This window comes from Parasteatoda tepidariorum, chromosome 8 (assembly GCF_043381705.1).
Source record: "Parasteatoda tepidariorum isolate YZ-2023 chromosome 8, CAS_Ptep_4.0, whole genome shotgun sequence".
NCBI classification, from domain to species: Eukaryota; Metazoa; Arthropoda; class Arachnida; order Araneae; family Theridiidae; genus Parasteatoda; species Parasteatoda tepidariorum.
Window position 1 is genome coordinate 2,120,205 of NC_092211.1, and position 23,080 is coordinate 2,143,284.

At 29.3% G+C, this 23,080-nt stretch overlaps 1 protein-coding gene across 1 annotated transcript in view; it reads right to left on the reverse strand.

The window, feature by feature from the left end:
* Positions 1-23,080, reverse strand: part of LOC107438538 (ATP-binding cassette sub-family A member 2) — a 71,029-nt gene that overhangs the window by 5,774 nt on the left and 42,175 nt on the right. Inside the window, exons 30-45 of the mRNA XM_043048194.2 lie at positions 22,551-22,872; positions 21,320-21,600; positions 19,069-19,252; positions 18,443-18,548; positions 18,224-18,335; positions 17,713-17,773; positions 16,805-16,979; positions 16,013-16,128; positions 14,675-14,822; positions 12,008-12,131; positions 9,489-9,621; positions 7,427-7,547; positions 7,267-7,341; positions 5,791-5,897; positions 2,516-2,657; positions 103-237 (exon numbers count right to left, since the gene is read on the reverse strand). Coding sequence (XP_042904128.1) covers positions 103-237; positions 2,516-2,657; positions 5,791-5,897; positions 7,267-7,341; positions 7,427-7,547; positions 9,489-9,621; positions 12,008-12,131; positions 14,675-14,822; positions 16,013-16,128; positions 16,805-16,979; positions 17,713-17,773; positions 18,224-18,335; positions 18,443-18,548; positions 19,069-19,252; positions 21,320-21,600; positions 22,551-22,872 — 2,342 coding nt within the window. The remainder of the gene's footprint in view (positions 1-102; positions 238-2,515; positions 2,658-5,790; positions 5,898-7,266; positions 7,342-7,426; positions 7,548-9,488; positions 9,622-12,007; positions 12,132-14,674; positions 14,823-16,012; positions 16,129-16,804; positions 16,980-17,712; positions 17,774-18,223; positions 18,336-18,442; positions 18,549-19,068; positions 19,253-21,319; positions 21,601-22,550; positions 22,873-23,080) is intronic.

The following is a 23,080-nucleotide window of genomic DNA, read 5'->3' on the forward strand; positions in this document are numbered from 1 at the left end:
AATTTCCAATTAGTAAAAATTTAAGGAATAAAATAATGAATACTAATAAAATAAGAAATAAATCTAAAAATATGTATTTTAATTTCATAAAAAAAATTTTACCAGGAAAAGAACGGGTGGAGCTCCAAGAAGTGCAATAGCTGTGGATAATTTTCTCTTATTACCACCACTATATGTGCCTACGACTTTGTCTGCATAATTTATTAAATCTAGTTTCTTAAGAGCCCATTCAATAACCTAGGAAAAATAATGGTTTGTTAAAATGTGCATTAAAATTTTTATGAAATATCATTATAATACAGTTAACAAAGATTAATAAAAATAAGTGGAGCTTTTCTTCATTTCAGAATTAAGTAACAGAAATTAAACGCATATTTAATGCAGGATGTCACTCTCAAAATTTTAATACACAAATAAATAAAAATTATTTTTTTTCAATCGTATTTAACAGATTTTTTTTAATATTATTGTTTATCCAATAACAGATAAATGTTTGATATAATTACACTGAAGGAAGAAAACAAAATTAGTTTTAAAAAAAAGATTACATTTAACTTAATATCATCACATTTCATAATTTTCGGCCAAAGGTGCACATACGCACCATTTCAATATTTTTTTATTAACACTGTGATGTATATTTTTCACTAATTTTATTTTTCTACTATTGTCAAGGGTTTTGAAGACATCTATAAATTATTAGTAATTCAATTGGAGTAAACATTTTCTATACCCACAATTTTATTTCTTAATACACCCACCATTTCTTAATTCAATATTTCTTAATATACCACCAAAGGTGCCTATTCCCACCATTTTATTTCTTTAACAAAATATAATATTTCATACACGATATTTTTTAATGTGTCTTAATGACTGCAATGTAAGCATATTTCTATGATAACAATACCACATTTTATAAAATTTCTTAATGGGCCTAAAATGGGTCAAAGGGTCATAAAAGAAAAATTGCTTTTATCTTGGAAAAGAAAAATTATAAGAAAAATATTTTGACCTGTAAAGGATGGTCATGATTAGAGAATCAGGTCAAATCTAGAAATTGGGATAAAGAGAAAGATACAATTAACATCATAAAGACCAAAAGCCTACAGCGGTTTGGTCACTTAATAAGAATGAATGAAGTTTGAAAAAGAACTTTTTCGAAAAATAGCAGGAAAAAGAAGTTTTGGAAGACCCAGAAAATGATGCTTTGATGAAGTTGAGTGTGACTTAAAAATCACGAAAATTAAAAGCTAAAAAAAGAAAGTTGAGAATAGAAAAGTTTGGACATGAGTGGTGAGGAAGACTAAGATCTTTCACGGGCTGTAACACCAAAGAGTGTGTGAGTAAAAGAAGGGTCATAAGATTTATTGAAAAAATAAAACTACATTCAGAGACTGAATATAATCAAAAATACAATATATCATCAATCAAAAATACTAATTATAATCTGAAATATGAAACAAAGTATTTTAAAAAAACACAAGTTAAGGATTTAATTCAATCAAAATTATCAAAACTAGTAACACATTTCGAAGTAAACGTAGAACTTTAGTTCTAAATTCTGCAATGCCAGTAATTTCCCTGATGAGAACTAATAATTTAATAAGCCGTATACATACCTTGAGAGCCTATAAAAACGAATAATGTTTTAATTATGTCTGAAAAATCTATAGGTTTTTATATACTTAAATAGATTTTTTTAACAATAGACAATTTAAAAAAAAAAATAAGCTCATACATTAGCTTAAAAGTATTATTTTTTTAATTTGAATTATTAATAGATTTAAAAAATTGATCTAATTTATAAACAATTTTAATATCCATGCGAAGGACATTAATCGGGAATTTTCCTTCAGAAATTACTAGAGAAATGGGTGGGGAGAGTGTTCTCGACAATATGAAAAGATACTCCGGCATAGAATCGAGTTATTGCTGTTTTGTGCAAAGCCAGGACAGCTGTATTAAGATAGTTGAACTTTTTTTTAATGCTGATCATGAGAGCTGTATTAAGTTCATGGTCATTCCTGTGTTGCCGTTAGCAGTCGAGTGCATACAGACTGACGTTGCGTGTGATCTTGACTGAGTAGCAACAGTCCCAGGAGATCACAAGTAGCAATTCTACTGTTCAATGGGGTATCCATCAAAGTAGGCATGTTCAAATCAAAGTGGGAGCTTCTGTCAAGGTAGGCGTGTTCACATCACGTCCGGGTCACCAATGTGGTGATATATTTATTGACCAAAGTCAACCTACAACTGTTATCAAAAATACATCACATGTATATTACATTTCGAAAGTGTCAACCACACTAATAAATGTAATTTAGCCTAAGAAGATCATTTATGCATTTGGACAACCCAATTAGAGATTTTCTTCTCTATGAAAATCAAGCTTGTTTTCTAAACTAAAATTTTTCGATGGGAAATAAGAAGTTTTCATTTCTTTATTACAAAAATAGTGATTATGAAACGTCTACTCAGATTACATAATTAGTAACAAGAATTTAATCAAAACCTTTTCTTCATCCTTCAATGGAATACCACGAAATCTTGAGTAGAGAATTAAATGTTCCCTTGCTGTTAGTTCATCATATAAAGCGTCAAACTGAGGACAGTATCCAATGTACTGCTGTACTTTATGTAAGTCTCTTCCAATGCTGAAATCAGAATGTAAATTAAAAATTACATACAATACACATTTTTACATTTTTCAGAAAGTTTTTAGTACAGTACAGAACCCGTTATCTGGAAATCAGAAAACCGGAAAACCAAAAACCCGGAACGAAATTCGATACATTTACCCGCCATTTTTTAAAGAAAAAATTTTTCCTCATAAGATTTTAGGATTTTTCGTTCTTTTTTTAAAGATGTTTACCTTACCATCATTTTGGAAATAATCATTAGTGTATTACTCCATCGTTTTTTCTTCTTTTTAAGATTATTTCCAAAAGAAAAAAAAAAATTTTTTAGTTGGGTTTAACAATAGAAAAACGGCTTTTTGTAGGATTCAGAAAACCGGAAAAATCAGTTATCTGGAATAGTGATGGTCCCGATCGTTCCGGATAATCGGTTCCCTACTGTATTAGTTTAATTTTTTTTCAGAGTTTCTATTCAGTTTCAGAAATGAAATCTTATTTTGCACAGCAATATTTCCCTAGAAATATATTTGTTTTTATTCAATAAGCAACAAAGCTTACATTCTTGATAGATAATATGCCAAATTTTAGATTTCGCATGAAAAAAAAGTTCCCTAGGCGAAAGTTTTGATTTAACATGTAGAATTTAAAATACAAAAGTATATAAATCATAAATAGAAGCATCATTTTGAAAAACAACTGAAAAAATTTCAACCTCATGTAATAGTTTATTAATAGACTCAGAGTTTTTTATATGTTATTCTAATTTTTATAAATCTAAGAACACATAACCATATTGCAGCAGAATTATTATAAGAAATAATAGTAATAGATGTTAATAATAGCTCTAAAATATAACTACTTTGAACTTCAATTGAAATTTACTGTTACTGTGAAATTTTAAAGATGCCCGTTGGCTGAGCGGTAGCGCTTCGCGCTGTCGTACCACAGGTCCCTGGTTCAATCCTCAGGCCGAGCAAGGTGGACTCAGCCTTTCATACCTTCAGTGGGTAGATAAATGAGTACCAAGCATGCTTGGGAACTAAACACTGGGGGTTTCGGGTTCGGCTGACCACCGAACCGGAACATCTGCTCCTGCACCCTAGAGCCCAATGGTCAAGAAAACTGAGATGGGCACAGTAGGCCTTGGCACTCTATGGGCTGTCGCGCCGGTTATTTTTCAGGTTTGTTGCAAAATTTTTCCAGATTTTGGCTAAAAATGCTGATTTTCTTTTTCTTCAAAAATCAAATTCTTATACATTCTTCATTTTCATTCAATAAGAAATTGACATCTCAGCAGATTCTTTTATTTATTGTCTATTTTTACATCTGAGATCAAAATTGATCAACAGATGTTTATATCTTTAGAAATTTATTACCCTGTTTTTAAATCTAAAAGGAAAAGTAATTTGCAGAGCCCTCTGTCATGCTGTAGGGTTACTGTTATTATGGCTAAATCCCATTGCTGATTAGAATATCGAAAAAAATAACAGTATCCTTGAATATCATAAACTATTTATGTTATAATCACAGCCATTAAATAAAAAAAATATGCACACTGGCAGTTGCAAATTAACATTGTACAAGTGATAGAAAAACATTAAAGCTTGACCAATTAACCTGATTTAGAGAAATTTATGCATGATCTTTATTAAATAACAAATGAGAAAACCAATTTGGTATGCAAGAAACAAGCTGGTTATGCCATAATTAAGTTCGGGCTTCCAGTTAAAGGGCTAATGAGGAAGGCCAGATTAAAAATATTGAAACCTGTTTGATTGCTGAAAAAAATCCAGAAGGATATTAAAAACTTGTAATTAAAAGCAATTATAAGAAATACCTCAAAGTTTCGTAAAGCATTGAAACTAGATTTGAAATTTAAAATCATGCCTTCTTCAAAAGTAATTTCTCTGATCTGATTACACTAAATAATAATTTGCAATCCCTATGTACATACCTTTTTGACAATGTAACTAAAATTAAATATTAAGAGCAGTGATTATGGAACATTCACATTCTGTAAATAACAAAAAAAGAACATCCAAAACATAATTTCATTTAAATTTATGTAGATATGCAAAGTTCTATTTCGATATTTAGATTGTTTCGAATACTTAAAAAAAACTCACACCAAACGATTAAATTATATTATTATGTTTGATAACACTGAGAAACATTTTCTTTTGTTTACTGTTGCACGAAATTTTTTAACGGATAGAAGATACTTTCAAATTGCTGATTTCGAATCTGCAATCGGTTTTTCCCTCCAAGCTTCAGTTTTTTTTAATGACATTTTTAATTCGTTTTTCATCAAAATGTACATGTTTAAAAAAATATATAACAGTGGGTAGCATAAATGGGGTGAAAACATTTTAGAGGAGGTTAGAGCACAGAATCAGAATTAAAATGGCACAAGAGCCCAACCCTGTAAATGTCTTTATATGTCGCTAAGGACTATTATGAATTATTTTCTCGTGAGCTTTTGAACAGGTCACAGTAAGGAAGTACCCCTAGCGGCATACAATACCATTTCAGGAATGGGTTCTAACGCAATTTTAATCCTGATGGTGTGCCCTAACCCTCCTAGAAGTTATGCTACCTCCTGTTACAACGTTTTTAATCTTGCACATTTTGACAAAAAAAATGGACTAAAAATGTCATTTTTAAAAGAAACTGCAGTAGGAGCAAAACTAATTTCAGATCTGAAATTCTCAAACCTATACTAGACAAGAAGAAGTATTTTATTTTATTTTATAACCGTCATTAAACAGCCGACTGATTTCTTGGGTTTATGACTACTAATGTTTAACTCCCTAGCCTTATAATTTTGAACCCAATCCGGAAGACAAGGAAACTCCTGAATCAAGTACTGGGAGAAATTTGCATTCGTGAAGGACTTTTTGATGGAACTAACCCGCATTTGCACTACACTGTGAGGAAAACCACGAAAACTTCCCACAGTTAGCTTAATGGAAAGGAGACTCTAATCCATTATTCACATTGACCAGCCATTGCTGGGATTTGAACCCAGTTCATCTCATTGGAAGGCGAATGCTCTATCTCCTACGCCATCACAGCACAAGAACAAGTATTTGTATAAATGCAGCAACGAAAAAAAAATTTCTCAGTGTCATGTAAAAGATTCTAAAGTTACCTGAATCCTTTTAAGAAAGCATCACCAGCAGTAATATTGGTATCTCCAGTTAACATTTTGAAAGTTGTTGATTTGCCTGCACCATTCACTCCAAGCAATCCAAGACACTGCAAAAAAGTTGCAAATGTCTCAAGAAAACAAAATTGAAATAGCTAAATAATTAATCACGTTGAAAATTTTTTTGGTCACAGTCATTGTGGTTTTAGAAAAGGAAGATCAACAACTAAACAAATATTCAGCTTAAAAGAAATTTTGGAAAAATGCCTGGAATATGGTTTCAAAACTCATTATCATTTTACTGATTTTACAACAGCTTTTGACTGCTTTTAACAGGGATTTCCTCTTAGAAGCTATGTGTGAATTGGGCATACCTTAAAAGCTTTTTGCTCTTGTGACCTTAATCCTTAGAGAAACAAAGATTTAAATTCGCATACAGGTGACTTAATTGAACAACTAGATATAAAAAATGGCATACCTCTAGGAGATGCACTGGCCTGTTTTATATTTAATGCAGTTTTAGAGAAGATTATTGGAGATTTTAAAATGAACAGCAGAGAAAACATTCTTACTAAGTCAATACTTGCATTAAAGGACGAAATTGCTTTAATTGCCTGCAGCAGGCGACACTCAAGATTTTAAACAGGCCTCTATAGCCGTAGAACAAATTGCAAAAAAGCACTTAATTTATGAGCAAGTAAAAAAAAAAGACTAGATATATGCCGTGTTTAAATTCAGAGTTTCAAATCAGACGTCTGGAAATTAGAGACTACAAGTGAAAAAGTGAATAATTTCATTTATTTAGGAGAAGAATTTAAAACAACAATGATTTAATCTCAGAAATATATAAATTAATCACAAATGCATGATGTCCAAATTTACAATCTCGAAAAACATATGAATTCTGTTTTCTAAAATTAAAAACTAATTTTTTTTAATATGTAAAACACTTATAAGATCTATTTTATTATGGGCATTAACCTCGAGAAATGAATAAGTATTGTTTTTTTTTTAGATAAAAGTCTTAAAAAGTATTTATGGTTGAACTCATGTGGGGTGGCTTATAGCAAAAACAAACAAATTTAGAATTATATCAAATCTTTATAGAGCATGATGTCCTGAAATACTTGGAAAAAAAACAAAAGATAAAATGGACTGGACATTCGATTAGAATGCAGGAAGATTGAAACTATGGAAAACTATTTATAGCCATGTCTATAAGAACTTGACCTTGCTTTAGATAGACCAACTCTCTTGAAAAAGACAATCCATCTAAGAAATTCTCCACATTCTTAAAAACAAAAATTGGAGGACAGTCCTCAAATAGACACCAGGAAGAATTCTCTAGAAAGACAAAGCCTACCCAGAGCTGTTGTACCACTGAAGAAGAGGAAATAATTAATCTTATTAAAATTCTAATTAATGCTAATCTAATTAAAATTAAGACAAGATAGTATAAAGTCAACAAATAAAAGTTACCTCTCCTTCAGGAATGCCTAGGCATAATTTGTTAACAGCAATAAGCTTTTTCTTTATAGTCCTAGATTTATATACCTGAAAAATAAAATGATGCATCAACAAACAATTATTCCAGAATCCTGAAATAAAACAATTTGAGTGTGTTCTAAGAAAAATTTACTTTAGTGAGATCAATAAGATGAAGAACATCAGAGTTTGCCTGACCCGTTAAAACTCTCTTTCGCTCAATAGCAACGTCATCATCTTCTGCATCTACGGTATAGATGGGAACTTGAATATGCCTAAAGTAAGAAATCAAATATATTCATTCAGAAAAACAGCTATTTGTATATAATAAATATGCATAGTCAGCAAAAGTTTGTCTAAATATCTCAAAATTTTTTGGATCACTGTTCACTTTTTAATACAAAAAAGTTTTCAAAGTGCTCTTTTAACAAAACGTTTTTATATTCCTGCAGTATCCTAAACAAATTAAATTCTGATCAATAATTTGATTTTCTACATTTGTGTAAGGTTTTAGAAAATTTGTAAGTTTACAATATGTAAGTTTTTCGTAATTTTCACAGTGTATCTCTTCCCTCATTATGTTTGATCAGAACAACCCTGTAAATCAAGTAATAATGGTTGAACATAAGAGTTTCACCTACAACCTACTCAGCCAAGTATCCAAATTTGTTTAAGTGGTTTTTATATTATATTTACAGAAAGTTACGAAGAATAACAATGAAGTAAGATTCTCTGAATTACCACATTATAAAGGTTCTTTGACTTCTAAAATTAGTATGATATTTTAAAGAGTTGAGGCACAGCCGATTTAAATCTTAGTTGTACTTTGATCTATCCATCTCTTATACAGCTTTCTGTTCACATATTTTATTCAAAGTTTCTGTCATAAGTTTGACGCATTTCAAAAGTCTAGGAGTACAACAGGGAAACTTTAGTATCTTTCTTATGCGAATGGTGCCAAAATTGAGTGATTCAATATCATCTTCACTTAGGACTTGTGGCATTGGGTGAGAATATAGCACACAAGAATTCCAATTAATAGTTTTAAAGTAATCCGGAGCTTGAAAGATTATCTTTGATAGTACACAATTTAGTCCTTGTTTAACAAATTCCTGTCAACCAACAATATCTGCTATGAATTTTAAATGCCTAGGAGAATTGTCCAAAAGACTTGACAAATTGCAATCCTGTTTTTTTTGTGCCCTATTCCTGATGGCTAACTGTTGTCAATAGAGTCCTTAGGTTGAAAATAAGAAGGATTTTGCAATCAACCTAAAGAAAAAGATTGTTAGAAATTTTGTACTACTGAAGATAAAGTTTCAACCTTGGATCACGTAGAAATCGTTAATTGTAATTTTTGTGTGGTACCCTTCCCCAATGATGTACGACTTGAGTGACGATGATATTTTATCAACAAATTCTGATAATACATGCTTCAGGTAAAAAAACAAAATTTCTTAATCATTCTCAGGTTGAGGAAAGGTCTATAAAACTAGCGAAAAAGGCTTCGAACAAAATGCGTAAACATAAAAGTGCAGATGAATATATTTGAGCAACAATAAAGTTTCGATAAGTTATGCTTGAATTCTACAAAAAGTCAGACTTTAGATTTGTAGTTGATATAGAAAAGGAACCTTAACAATGCAGTTAACTAAAGAATCTAACTGCATTTAAAATCTTTGTACATGGCTGTAGATATAATGTAAATACCTCACCAAAAAATTGAATGGTTGGTTGGATAGGGTGCAGGTGGAACTTGATGTTCAACCATTTTAACATGGTGTGTTTTGTGTTGTTTCGATCCAACATAATGAGCAAAGAGATCCACAGTGAAAACTTGGTAAACTTCTATTTTTATCTAAAACGTTATGCGAACATAAAAAATTAGATTATTGATCAGAATATAATTTATTTAGGTTATACTAACTATCAAACAATCATACAAAAAAACTAAAGTGTGTTTATTTCATTGCTTTAGACAACTTAAATTAATTAAACATTAGTTAACTTAAACATTTTTAAAAGGGCATAATTTTTTAAAGTTTTAATAATTTTAAGTATTCAGCACAAACCAAAAATACTAACCTATATTAAAAAATTGTAAGCAAATTTTATTCTTATTACCATAGGCAGCTTTTCCGCACCAAAGCGTTCCAAAATTTAAAAACCTATTTTTTTTACCCACCCTAACAAACAAATAATATGAAGAGTCTTACTTGGGTTTACGGAGAAAGCTGAATTCACATAGTAGAGTCACAATAAAAAAAGCCAATCCAGACACTGCCATAGCAACCAAATTTCTTGTCACCAATTCCCACGCAAATGGAGATTTCATTTTGTCATACTGACCTATGGAAAAAAAGAACACTCTTATTTTAATCACAGACTAAAGTAAAATTATATTGTTTTTGTACTGGCATGAAATACTAGGTAACAGCATTACTTTTCTTTAAAAAGTAGCAAATTTTTCTTTGTAAATATGATGCAATTGAAAATTTCTTAAGATTACAAGAGATTCATATAATTTTCTTTATGAGCCAATGAACAAGCTTACATGCTGACTTTACACAATAAAAGTAAACAAATTTTTTTTAGTTTAAAAAAAGATACATATTTTTGAGGATAGCAGATGTACTTGTTTTATTTCTTTTGTAAATGTGTGATCAGGATGTTTACCAGTCCCGGACATTTAGTTGCCTTTCATTTAAAATTTCAGGATTTACCTGAATTTCTACCATAATATATTCCTAACATAAATTTTTTCAGAATATGAAATTTGGAGTAAACAAAGAAAACACTAAAGCAAATATTATGGAATTAAAAATATCTCTTGCACTTGTATCTTAAAATTTTTTAAAACAAATAATACATAGCTGTTTTTGTACATATTATTTAAAAACAACAAAAATTTTTATAATCTAAAGGTTAATAATTAGAAAGTGTTATGCAAGGTCATAACCTATGGAAAAAATAAAATTAATGATTTTTTTACATTGAGTATTAATGTCTAGTAAAAAAAATATAATTTATAATTATTACACTTTTCATAGTAAAACTAAACTCAATGACGGGACAACAAATAGAGGGCCAAGGCCTACTGTGCCCATCTCAGTTTTCTTGACCTTTCGGCTCTGGGGTGCAAGAGCAAATGATCCGGTTGGATGGTCAGCCCACCGCGGAACCCCCAGTGTTTAGTTCCCTAGCTTACTGATTACTCATTTTATCGACCCACTGAAGGGATGAAGGGCTGAATCAACCTTGCCCGGCCGGAGGATCGAACGAAGAACCCGTGGCACGACAACGTGAAGTGCCACCACTCAGCCACTGGGTGTCACACCTTTCATACTACTTATAACTAATATGTTTAATGCAATAAAGTATAGGTTTGAAGGAAATGTATTTTACATAATATAAAATTTCCAAACGGCTAAATAATGTAAAGATATTTCTAAAAAAATCTTATACCAAAATATTTTTTTAAAAACTCTAAAATTTGCTGGGTTTTTTTTTCCTTCAAACTTTTAAAATCAACGAGTAAATGGAAAATTGAAATTTGCTAATATATTTTGTAATAGATTTTAAAGCATGCACAAGAGTAATTGAGGGAAAAAGCCTTACCAGTTTTAAAAAGGAAAAAATTTTGATATTCATTGAAGGCGATATCCATGAGTCCTCTCCCCAAGCAGTAGTTCGGAAATAAGAGAAATGTAGTCTTTAACATTTTATGAACTTCCCCAAGATACTATTAAATATAAAAAGATTAAATTATTTACACTCTAAGAAACTGAATTATTTACATCTATCAAAGTAATAAATTACTTGAGTATTGCATCATTACAGAAAAGGAAATTTAGAAATAAAATAGACAATGAATAAAACAATAATGGGTCAAAATAATGGAACTATAGTAACTTTCATGCATGTGTCAAATATTTTTGAACAATGACATTAATAGTAATTAGATCCCTTGCTTTATATTATTACATAATTTATGCCTATATAGTAGTCTCCTATCAATGTGATCATGGTCAATCTTATTAATCACTCATTGTTACCAAAATAACTTAGCCTGAATTTTCCCTATTCATATGTATGTTAAAATTATAATTTTCTGTGGTTATCACAATGTCTAATGTTATCAATGCTTTGGTTTAGTTTTGGAAAATCACTTAAATGCTTAAGTGTGCATTTAGAAAGAACCTGTGTTTTTTCTCTATGCTACAGTTTGAATTTATGAGAAATATCCTCTTTGACCTTAGGTGGTGCTGCAATTTAACAAAGACAGAAATGTTAACTTGAATGCTGTGTGATTATTATTATTTCTTTTTAATGTTCGCTTTTTATTCCCTGCAACCTTCTATTAGAGCTTGGTGATATGNGTGTTTAGTTCCCAAGCTCATTTTATCGACCTTATTACTCATTATCGACCTTATTACTCATCAAGATACTTATTACTAATTTTATCGACCCACTGAAGGGATGAAGAACTGAATCAACCTTGCCCGGCCCGAGGATCAAAGGAAGAACCTGTTGCACGACAAAGCGAAGTGCTACCACTCAGCCACCGAGCGTCACACCTTTCATATTACTTATAACTAACATTTTTCATCCAATAAAGTATAGATTTCATTAAAAGTTTTAAAAGCAATGAGTAAATGGAAAATTGAAATTTGCTAAGATATTTCCCAATAGATTTTAAAGCATGCAGAAGAGTAATTGAGGGAAAAAGCCTTACCAGTTTTAAAAAGGAAAAAATTTTGATATTCATTGAAGGCAATATCCATGAGTCCTCTCCCCAAGCAGTAGTTCGGAAATAAGAGAAATGTAGTCTTTAACATTTTATGAACTTCCCCAAGATACTATTAAATATAAAAAGATTAAATTATTTACACTCTAAGAAACTGAATTATTTACATCTATCAAAGTAATAAATTACTTGAATATTGCATCATTACGGAAAAGGAAATTTAGAAATAAAATAGACAATAAATAAAACTATAATATATAGTAACTTTCATGTATGTGTCAAATATTTTTGAACAATGACATTAATAGTGATTAGATTTGGTAAACCCTTGTTTTAAATTACAGTACAGAACCTGTTATCCGGAAATCAGAAACCAAAAAACCAGAACGAAATTCGATAAATTTTCCAGCCATTTTTTTAAAAAAAATGTTTTTTTCCTCATAAGATTTTAGGATTTTTCTTTCTTTTTTGAAAGATGTTTACCTTACCATCATTTTGGAAATAATCATTAGTGTATTACTTCATCGATTTTTCTTCTTTTTAAGATTATTTCCAAAATTGTTATTTTTAGTTGTGTTCAACAATAAAAAAACTGCTTTTTGTAGCGATTCTGAAAACCAGAAAAATCAGTTATCCAGAATAGCGATGGTCCCAATCGTTCCGGATAATCGATTCCCTACTGTATTACATAATTTATGCTTATATAGTAGTCTCCTATTAATGTGATCATGGTCAATCTTATTAATCACTCATTATTACCAAAATAATTTTCCCTATTCATATATATGTTAAAATTATAATTTTCTGTGATCATCACAATGTCTAATGTTATCAATGCTTTGGTTTAGTTTTGGAAAATCACTTAAATGCTTAAGTGTGCATTTAGAAAGAACCTGTGTTTTTTCTCTATGCTACAGTTTGAATTTATGAGAAATATCCTCTTTGACCTTAGGTGGTGCTGCAATTTAACAAAGACAGAAATGTTAACTTGAATGCTGTGTGATTATTATTATTTCTTTTTAATGTTCGCTTTTTATTCCCTGCAACCTTCTATTAGAGCTTGGTGATATGGATAACAGGTAGGTAGGTAGGTAGGTACTTTATCAGGGAGTCCAGGGAGAAGACATTATCAAATTTGCTGATAATTTCCCGTAAGTCCCAGAATTTCCCTGTATCGTGCAGATGATGTTTAATTTTCAATATTGTTAAATAAGAAATATTCTATAATCTAAAATATATTGTAACCTAAGGAAAATAATGGACAGATTATAATGTAAACATTATGCATTAGGAAATGAAGTAGATATTATATGTAATGCTGCAAGCTTATATTTCTCCTAGTACATAAAATGTTATATAACTTCATAACTGAATAAACAAATACAAGAAATCACTGTTCAAAACCCTATCAAAATATTTAATTATCACTCATACCATTATGATGAAATGTAATCATTATAACATACAGAAACGTTTATTCTCACATTAATTCACAAAGAATCAATCTGCTCCATCACGTTACTAATTTCTTTAGTAGCATCATCTTCTTTAAATTTAGCAATTTTTTTTTCCTATTCTTTTCCTTTTGGCTTCAATAGCCAAATTTTCCTGATCTGCAAGATTATGCTTTTTTGTATCTTCCTTCATCAACGAATGAGCATTCCGGAAGGATTGTACAAGCTGTTTTGAAACTTTATAGGAATTTACGTTTTTCCCCGTGGAAATAATAGTATCGTATACCATTCTCTGTGATATCAGTCTCTTCTTTCAAATTTTCAATCGAACATTGCGAGTTTACAGAGAAACCTCTCTCAAAGTTTGCATTTCCGTTACATAAACTCTTGGCGAGTTTCATGACTTTGGCGATTTCATCTGACACTAGACGTCACACTAGAGCTGCATAAAAGGCTATTAGTGGCTATCTGGGAAACATCCCTAGGGATGTCCAAAGATATGCGATCACAATTTTGATCCTCTGCAGGGTAATCGCTCACGTGCTTTAGTTGCCTAACGACCTGCGTGCATAGTCGAGCACTTTGAGGTAGAACAGTTTAACAGGGACTGATACCACTCACCCTCGGTCCCTATACAGGCTGATCAAAATGGTCACTCACCCGCTTACAGACCAGAGCCAGGGATGCTTGACTTTGGTGTTCTACAGAGAACCATGAAGTGATTTAACATTAAAACAAAATCAACAAATTAAGTTGTTGTGACCGATTACGAAAAATGAGACAAGGCAATGCTGCAGCAGTTTATTATTATAAGGTTACACATAGTATCTCTCAATCTATGCAAAATTTATAAATTTGTAAATGTTCTTAATTTCGTGATTCAATTATTGTAATCTGTTGCTTAATGTTATCAAAATCATTGTGTCCCAAAATGATGGCCTTAAGTAGAAACTATTGCATTACCCAAATAATAAACAATGAACCATAAGGCAAGTATATACAAATGAAAAAATTAAACTGTCATTAAAATAAATTTTATTTTGTTTTGAATAAAACAAATAGAGTTTTTAATTGAAATAATTTGAGAAAAATATACTACATATAATAGAAAATTGCTATCTTTAATTTAAATCAAACTAGAAAATAATGTATTAGCAAGGTTTAAGTATTAAATCACATATTACAATTTAAAAATACTTACTGCATCGTAAGAAAAGACTTCTAGTAAAAATGATGTAACTATACAAGTGATTCCAACAAATAAATTAATAACTATGAGAAATATGTATGCAGTACTGGGTTCTTTGAACAGAAACGAAACAGGATACATCACTGGAGTGATGGACCACCTAAATTTGTTTAAAAAATTTATAATATTAGCATCATAACTCATATTATCTGATAAGACATGCATTAACATTAATTAAGGTAACATTTTCAAAAATTCAATCATTTTTTTTGTATATTTCTAAATTGAACACATTCATCAAATGACTTTAACATTTCTATCCAAAAAAAACATTATATTTCCAGTTATAATCAATAGATACTTAAGAAGGATAATGGAAAAAGCCTTTATTTAAGATTTTAAATATAAATGTCGTGAAATTACTGTTTATTAATTTAATTAGCGAACCAGAGAACCAATTTGTGTGAAATTTAAATTGGATATAATGCCAACATAATGAATAATCAAACATTACATACAACCATACCAACATAATAAAATGAGAACTTTTTTTTTAATTGAAAACCAATTAAAGACACACTCTCTGAACTTTCCAAAAATCAAACTCATCTTTTTTATATATTCTGAAAGCGTGGAAAATAACTCATTAAAAATATTTCCTTAAAATAGAATTTTTCAGGTGTTATGGATGCTAATACTGGGTTGTGACAGCAGCAGCTTAAATTTGCCTTTTTACTATGAGCAAACAGATTTCTATTTCATTTTTTGCTAGGTTAAAACATTTTTATTTCTTTCAATGTAGCTTAGTTTTTATTCTTTCTATTAATAATTATATAACCTCAAAAAAGTCTTTTAGATGTAAAAAAACTGCCTTATTCAAACTTTACATTCTTTTGAAATCTTACATTACTTCAATTGTTTCCAATTTTATATGTTTGAAAATAACCTGATCACAATTCCAATAACTGACCACGCTAATTTCAAATGTACTGAAAAACATGATTTCGGCCTCACAAGTTAAAATACTTTTTTGACAAAATGAAAAGAAATTTAAAATGTTGTTTAAATATAATATTAATAGTAAATATGCATTATTATATTCACAAATTAAAAAAAAGAGTGTACATAACTTACGGTAGTGCTGCTCTTTAAGATTTTTTTTTCTTTACATAACACACATTTACATTAACTATTTTATAGTATTACACCTTCTTTTTGAACAGTTATCGTTTTATTTTATACATCACATAACTCCAAAAAGGGAGAAGAAATTTTTTTTATAAACTTTATCTTTTCAAATACTTTCCATAATGTATGGTAACAACATAGTAATACCAGAAATAGACTCACCCGTATATTAAAAACAAAGACACAACAGCCGGGAAGTTTTTATGAGACGCATAAGCTGGTATATCAAAAATGAGAAGTATAAGAACACAACAGGTGGCAGGGACAACATAGCTACACTGAAAAAGACAATAGGATAGTATTACAACTTTCAAAGATTACATTTCACATATGTTGCTTAATTCATTACACAAACATAAGGGTAGGTGTGCACAACATTGACAACATAAGGGCCGCTTGCACAGCAGGTTGACAAACCAAGGGCCGTATGCATATTTAGTCATGTTGGTAGTAAACATGCTAATTTTTATCTTAAAATTGGTGTTCTGAACAAAAATATTTTCATCAGTAAACTTAGTAACATATTTTCCGAAAATTAAATACTTTCAATTATAAAAATTCATTTAATAAAAAAACTTACGTTTTTTATTTGTTTTGCCCTTTTATTAATAATTTGATTTATCTATAAATATATATTTGAGGAAAAGAGGTACTATGAACTCTAACAAAAAAAAACTATAGTGCTCATAGAATGTTAAAAAAAACTACATATATATTTATTTTAATGAGTAATATACATTTGAACTAAATATTTTAAGGTTTAAGAAAATTTAAAATCCAAAAATTAAACCTTACATCTATATAAAAATGTTCTCAGTTGCTCATATGTTCAAATTATGTCAAAATAAAAATCTATTCCTTTAAATCTTTTACAGTTGTGTCCCCTCTTAGATATACAATTAACAATAATTTAAATAACAGTTTTAATCATTAAAAATCCTCAAGATTTCTTACCATGTCCCAGAAATAGTTAGCTACCCAATATATCACAGCATCCACTCCAGAAACAAATTGTAAATGCTTTGCTTTAGTATAACGCTCATAGACTAAAAACAATACAAAACTGGCAGGAACAAATGACATAGCTACAATGATGAAGATGGCGATAAGGACGTCTGTACCCTGAAGACTGAAAACAAAGAACAATTACAACACAACAACTGACTTAAAATAGCACACAATTATGTAAAGTATTTCTCGTTATTTTTAAAAACTTTTTTTGGAGGGGGGATTTTATTCAATATAATTAAAATGCATTGAAAAAATAATTTGAAAGTAGAATTTCTGAAAAAAATAATCTGAAAGTGAAATATTCAATAAACTAGAAGAATTAAACATGTTGAACACGCTCGTAAAATAATTGTAGAAAATATAACCAATATAATAAAACATCCTCATGGGTTGTTGTTGTTTCAAATGACATTTGGACAAGCCAAGCGTGTCAGCCATTGGCATTTATCGGATTAAGCCAGGAAGGTGCACCTTTGATTTGATAAGAGAACACCACAACGGTGAAAGTACAATCTTAGCTCAGAGCCCCATGGATAGATGGCAGCACCACTCATTTGTAAAGCCACTTCCTCAATTTAGACATGGATCTGAAGAGGAGGGAAATTTTCTCCAGATCCCTGTACCCATAGTACTGCTCAGCGACTGACCTCAGAACTTTCAATTTTAGGAACACACAATCGCATGTACTCGGTGGGTCTTTAGCTTAGTGGAGGATCGAATCCCATCCCTTATAGACAAGAGTCTGATTCTCTGACCACTGGACTACCACGGCTCGAATTCTTGTGGATGAATAAGATTCATTTAAATTTATTATACAAAACACATGATGTTTATGAAAATAAGCAACTCACATTTGGTCTTTCGATAATAAGTATGAAGTATCAGTCATGGGATGATTTATAACAGTAATACCTAAAAATAAACACGAATGTTAATATTCAATTATACTGAGAAAAAATTATTTATGTCAATCCAATCATAAGAGCTTGAATAGTTAGATTCATTAGAGACAAATTAAATACATAGAATAATTAGACACATAAACAACTCTAATTTATGCTATTAAAAAAAATAAGACATTACTATTAATTTGTAATGGTTCTTATTACTAAAACTTAACAAATTGTATATAATCTTAAAACATTATATATAAATTAGCTAAATATGCAGGATATAAAATATTGTTTATGTCATTAAATTAGTTTTTTCAAATTGATGAAAGAATTATTCTTTAAAAAATTATTATACAGCAAACAAACATACATTAATCAGGCATACGACATAAAATTTAATAAATTATCTATAATTTAAATTCTACACAATGCAATTTATTACATTTAAATAAAGTGAAAATATGTATACCATAGGCTGAAGGATTTCCCATAGATTTTGGTATATTTGCTCTTAATATAGCATTATTTAAGCTATTGATGTAAGTTGGCATACTGTGATAACCTTTATTGTTGTACCATATCTGAAAAATAAAATGAATAGATAAAATCAAAGCTAAACATGAAAGAAAAAAAATCTTGGCATTATAATAAATTATTGCTGAAAGATATCTGAAAAATAAAACATTACCTTTGCAATATTTCGGACTGCTATTTTCTGAAAAAGGGGAGGTGCATTCTTTCCAAAATTTTTTGGAACATAATCTCTAATCAGTCCAAAAGAAAAAGCTCCATACCTGAAAAATGTAAAAGTATTATACCAACTCTAAATAAAGAGCTTTAATCTTTAGTATTGTATCTATTTGTATTATGTCTTTTTCAAAATTTTTATCATTATGTTTACAGTAACAGGACCACTAATATAAACCTTACAACATAAGAAATCAATTTCCACCCAAATTTTTTTCGAATTTGCATTTTACAAAATAATTCATTTCATAGTAAATTAATATTTTGATTTGAAATTTTTTATGCAAAAAAATGAATCATAAAAAAATTTTAAGATTTATCTTTTGCTAAAAATTTCAAAATTTGGCTAATACTTTGATATTAAGCTAATTATTTTAAGTCCTTTGTGCGGGCATTGCAGAAGAAGGAAAAACTTTATTTAGTACAATCTTTAATATAAACAGAGAAAAACACTTTAAATTATTTAATCTGAAGTTAGGGCAAATATGGATTTGAAAACTAACTTAAAAGTTTATATAACAGTACATTTTCATCATCGCAATTAAATCAGTACAGTGGTAGCTTTACCTTCTCAATCTGAAGAGATCTGTTGTGTACAGATAATATTCGTGTTCATTTTGGCCACTCACATCAAGCAAAACATCACTCGTTACCACTTTAAAAGATGGTGGATCAGAATAATACTCTTCACACACATAACCTGTCTTATCATCAGAACAATGGCAAGTAGGATAATATCTTGTTGGTGACTCTACAATAGATACACATTTATAGCAAAATAACATATTTACAAATTGAAGAGATAAGATTGTATGTATAGTTTAAATGGCCAAGAACAGGAATCAGTTGCACTCCATCAAACAAACCTTGGGAGGCAGGGAAGTCAAATGGTTGTATAAAATAAAGGAGACCAAATAAAGGGGAAGATTACTAGGACACTTAATTCTTTAAAGCAGAATTTTGAATAAACATATTTTTCTTGCTTTTTCATTATTTTATATCAATTTAGGTCAAAATGAATCTAAAATGTTACATTTAACATCTTAATAATGTAGGGTTACGAAATACAGCATGAAAAGCAAACAGTTATTTTCTCCCAAACAATTCTTTTTTTTTATTGAATTTGCACTTACTTGCATCTATTTAGACTTAAGATAAAACAGTTATTTATCATTGAAATTTCTTTAATTTACAAAATAAATTATAGATAAATTTTTAAATATGAATTTAAAAAACATTTAAAACCTCTTTTTGGATTTCATATTTTTAGTACAAATATACTTATACAAATATAAATCAGATTGCTCTTAAGACTGTTTTTTAAAAATTTTATATNAATCTGGCAGATTTTTTTAGAAATAATTAGACTGTTTTTAATAATCAAAAGATACCAAAATATATATATGCTTGTAATTAGAGCGCCAGAAAAATATAGAAAGGACACCAGTGGTATTAAATATATGAAATTTACATAGTCATACTTTCCTAGAACAAGAGACGACCCTAAGTAAAATAATTCTAGACACTCTTTCCATAACGGAAATTTTGTAAAAAAAATGAAGTAGAAATGAATGTAAATTTTAAAAACACAATAAAAATGTGTAGCTATAAAGCTGAGGCAAATATATTTTTGCTTGTAATTAGTGCATCAGAAAAAAATAAAAAGTACACTGGTGTCTCATCTGTGTTGAAGGGTTAAATGTTTAGGGATCTAAATTTACCTGAAGAAGAAATGTCATAAAAGATATAAATTGAGTTCAACATTAAGTTCCTCAGGTTTGGATTTTATTGTGGTTTCCTTTGAATGTAGTGATTTTTGCCAAATCAATTTTTTTTAACACTTCATGAGATTTACAGTAAAAAGTATTTTAAAAAGCAAACTAATTTGAAAAACTTTTTAAGAGAGAAATTAATTTTTTATTATCTCCAAAATGCATATATAGTCTATGTACGACTCTGTTTACCTGATAATTTAGGGCTCCTACTTACCAAACATAAAAATTTTAATTGAGCTTTTTTTTCGAAAAATTGTGTTGTTTTATAATACAATCATATAAGTTTAACATACTCAAATCTTTTGGTAGGTTTAAATAAATAAAATTTACAGAGTCTTAATTTCTTAGGACAAATGTCAATCCTTAATAATCCTAGACTCTTTCAATCTGGTTAAAATGATGAGATTTTTTTTTTAAAAAATAAAGTAGAAATGAATATAGATTTTAAAAACACAATAGAAATGTGCATCTATAAAGCTCAGCCAATTAAAAAAAAATGTATGCACTCAAGGTTACAGAATTGAATAGCAAAGTAAACTAAGTCTGATGCAAAAATGAAAAAGAAAGAAAGAAACAATAAAAATTGAAATATCAAAAGGGCATCTTAAGGCAGTGGAAGCCATGTTTATTCATAGTCACGTATAAAACTTAAAAAGTGAAATGGTTTCAATTAAGGTCACGATTACACTAAGATAATAAGGGAAGAATAAAAGAGCAGGATGACCAGTAAAAAAAATTAGCTTGCTAACGTCTATTTTTCCTAAGGCAGAAAAAAATATATTCTAGATTTTTATATTTCGGTATTAATTAGTTTCTTTTTTTTCTGCATCTTCTATTAAGTTTAAACTTATTCAGCTGCCGAGTTATAAATTTTGAGGGCCAATTTTGGCCTGTGGGCTATAGATTGCACATCCTTGAGGTAAAGAAAGATATTTAAAGCTGAGAAAGAATCATAAAAAGAAAAGTTAAGCTTCTGATGTGATAATCAAGAAAGAAAAATGGAAAAGCAAATCAATATAACCATATTTTCAAATAACTATCACCTGTGGTTCTAACTGTCGTAAAATTAAACAGTAAATTGGAGATGTGTGGGCTGTTTGTTGGAGGAGGGGGAACAAAATTATCCAATGGCAGTCCAGGAACAAATACACTTTCACATGATGGTTCAAAGTATGCCGATAATAAATCATAGTTTCTGGCAGAAAAGTTCATTCTAGCATCAAAGCTATTGTTGAATGGCGATTTCAAAACGCATGTAGCACCCACTCCAGAAGGCATGTACAGTGTTGCATAAATGTGTTCAGAATTTGCATCCTCTGACCATCTGCAAAAGTGAGTAAAAAATATAAAGACACAAAAAAACAATAAAGATTTTTAATCTTTCATTAAATTAAAACCTGATTTTTAATATAGGTTCTTGATTAAGGTTACAGCAGAATTTTTTACTGCTTTTCATGTATGAGATTGACTATAAGAGCCAATGATTTTGAGATTATACATGAGTTCTTTCTTTGGCATACCACCTCACTTTATTTATTTTGTACAATAATTATAGCCGTCAATCACTCACTGTTTTAAACTTTCAATTTTGTTTACTTTTTAGGTTTAGAGGCACTAAATTTTCAAGTGCAGTACTTAAGCATTACCAAACATTTAATAACAACGTATTTCCTAAACGTATAAGATGAGTTTCGAATAAATTAAATAAAGAAAAAAACTTATCAGAATTAAGAATTTTTTTTGTTTTTCGTGTTGAAAAAAGAACCTGTAAAATACAAATTTAAGCCAGAATTAATATTAAATGTATAATATGAAGTATAAAAAAATAAATAAATAAATAAATAAGGAATTTAGAATCTTTCAAAAGAGATGACCCTGGAAAATTTATAATTTTATTAATGTTGAATTTGAAAAAAAATTAAGATTAAGATTTTTAAATAAAAATTTAGGAAATTTATTATTGTTAAATTTATTATGAAGATTAAGTTTTAAATTTCAGGAAAATTAATTCAAGAAAATTAAAAAATAAAAAATTTATTTTGGAATTTTACACTGTTAAAATAACAAACCAAAATGTACAGTGGTCCAAAAAAGGGAAACAATTCTCTAAAAACGCAATCTTCTAAACACATACTTTTCAAATTTGAACACAAAGTATAAATAAGAAGTTTAAAAATCCCACAGAGTAAAGTCCTGTTTACATTTCTTTTAAAAAGCAGAACTGATATGAAATTATTGTAACTATAACTATATAATAACATTAATATAGCACACCTTTCGTCATTTGTAATGTCTAATCTATTTCTACAAAAAGGTATCACATTGCCTTGAGGCTGAGTATAGTTATAATACTGGGATGGACTAAGTGTCAGGGGTGGAAGATCTTCAACTTTGGGAGCTGTCAGGGCAACTGACATTGCAATGCTGACAAAAAAAGCTGGAAGCAAGATTTGTGAGAAGAGACCTTTCCAATTTCTTTTAGTGCAGTAAAATCTTTTTAACAGAATTGTCATGAATTGTTGAAAACGCAACATGTTTCCTTCAATTTTGTAGCTGCCGGCACCGTCAAGTCCAAGGTATGACTTTTCAGTGGTGGCTGAAAATAATAACAAAGTAAGTTGAATATATAATTTAATAAATCACATTGAGATTAAATAAAATATATTTTTTTTTTAGAATTTACAATTGAAGAAACTTAATAAAAAATGAGGATTGCTTACATTTTAAAGATCAAAAAGATTTTAAAAGACTGTGCTATTACTGTTAACACAATCATTTAAAATCTATGTTATTACTGAAAATAT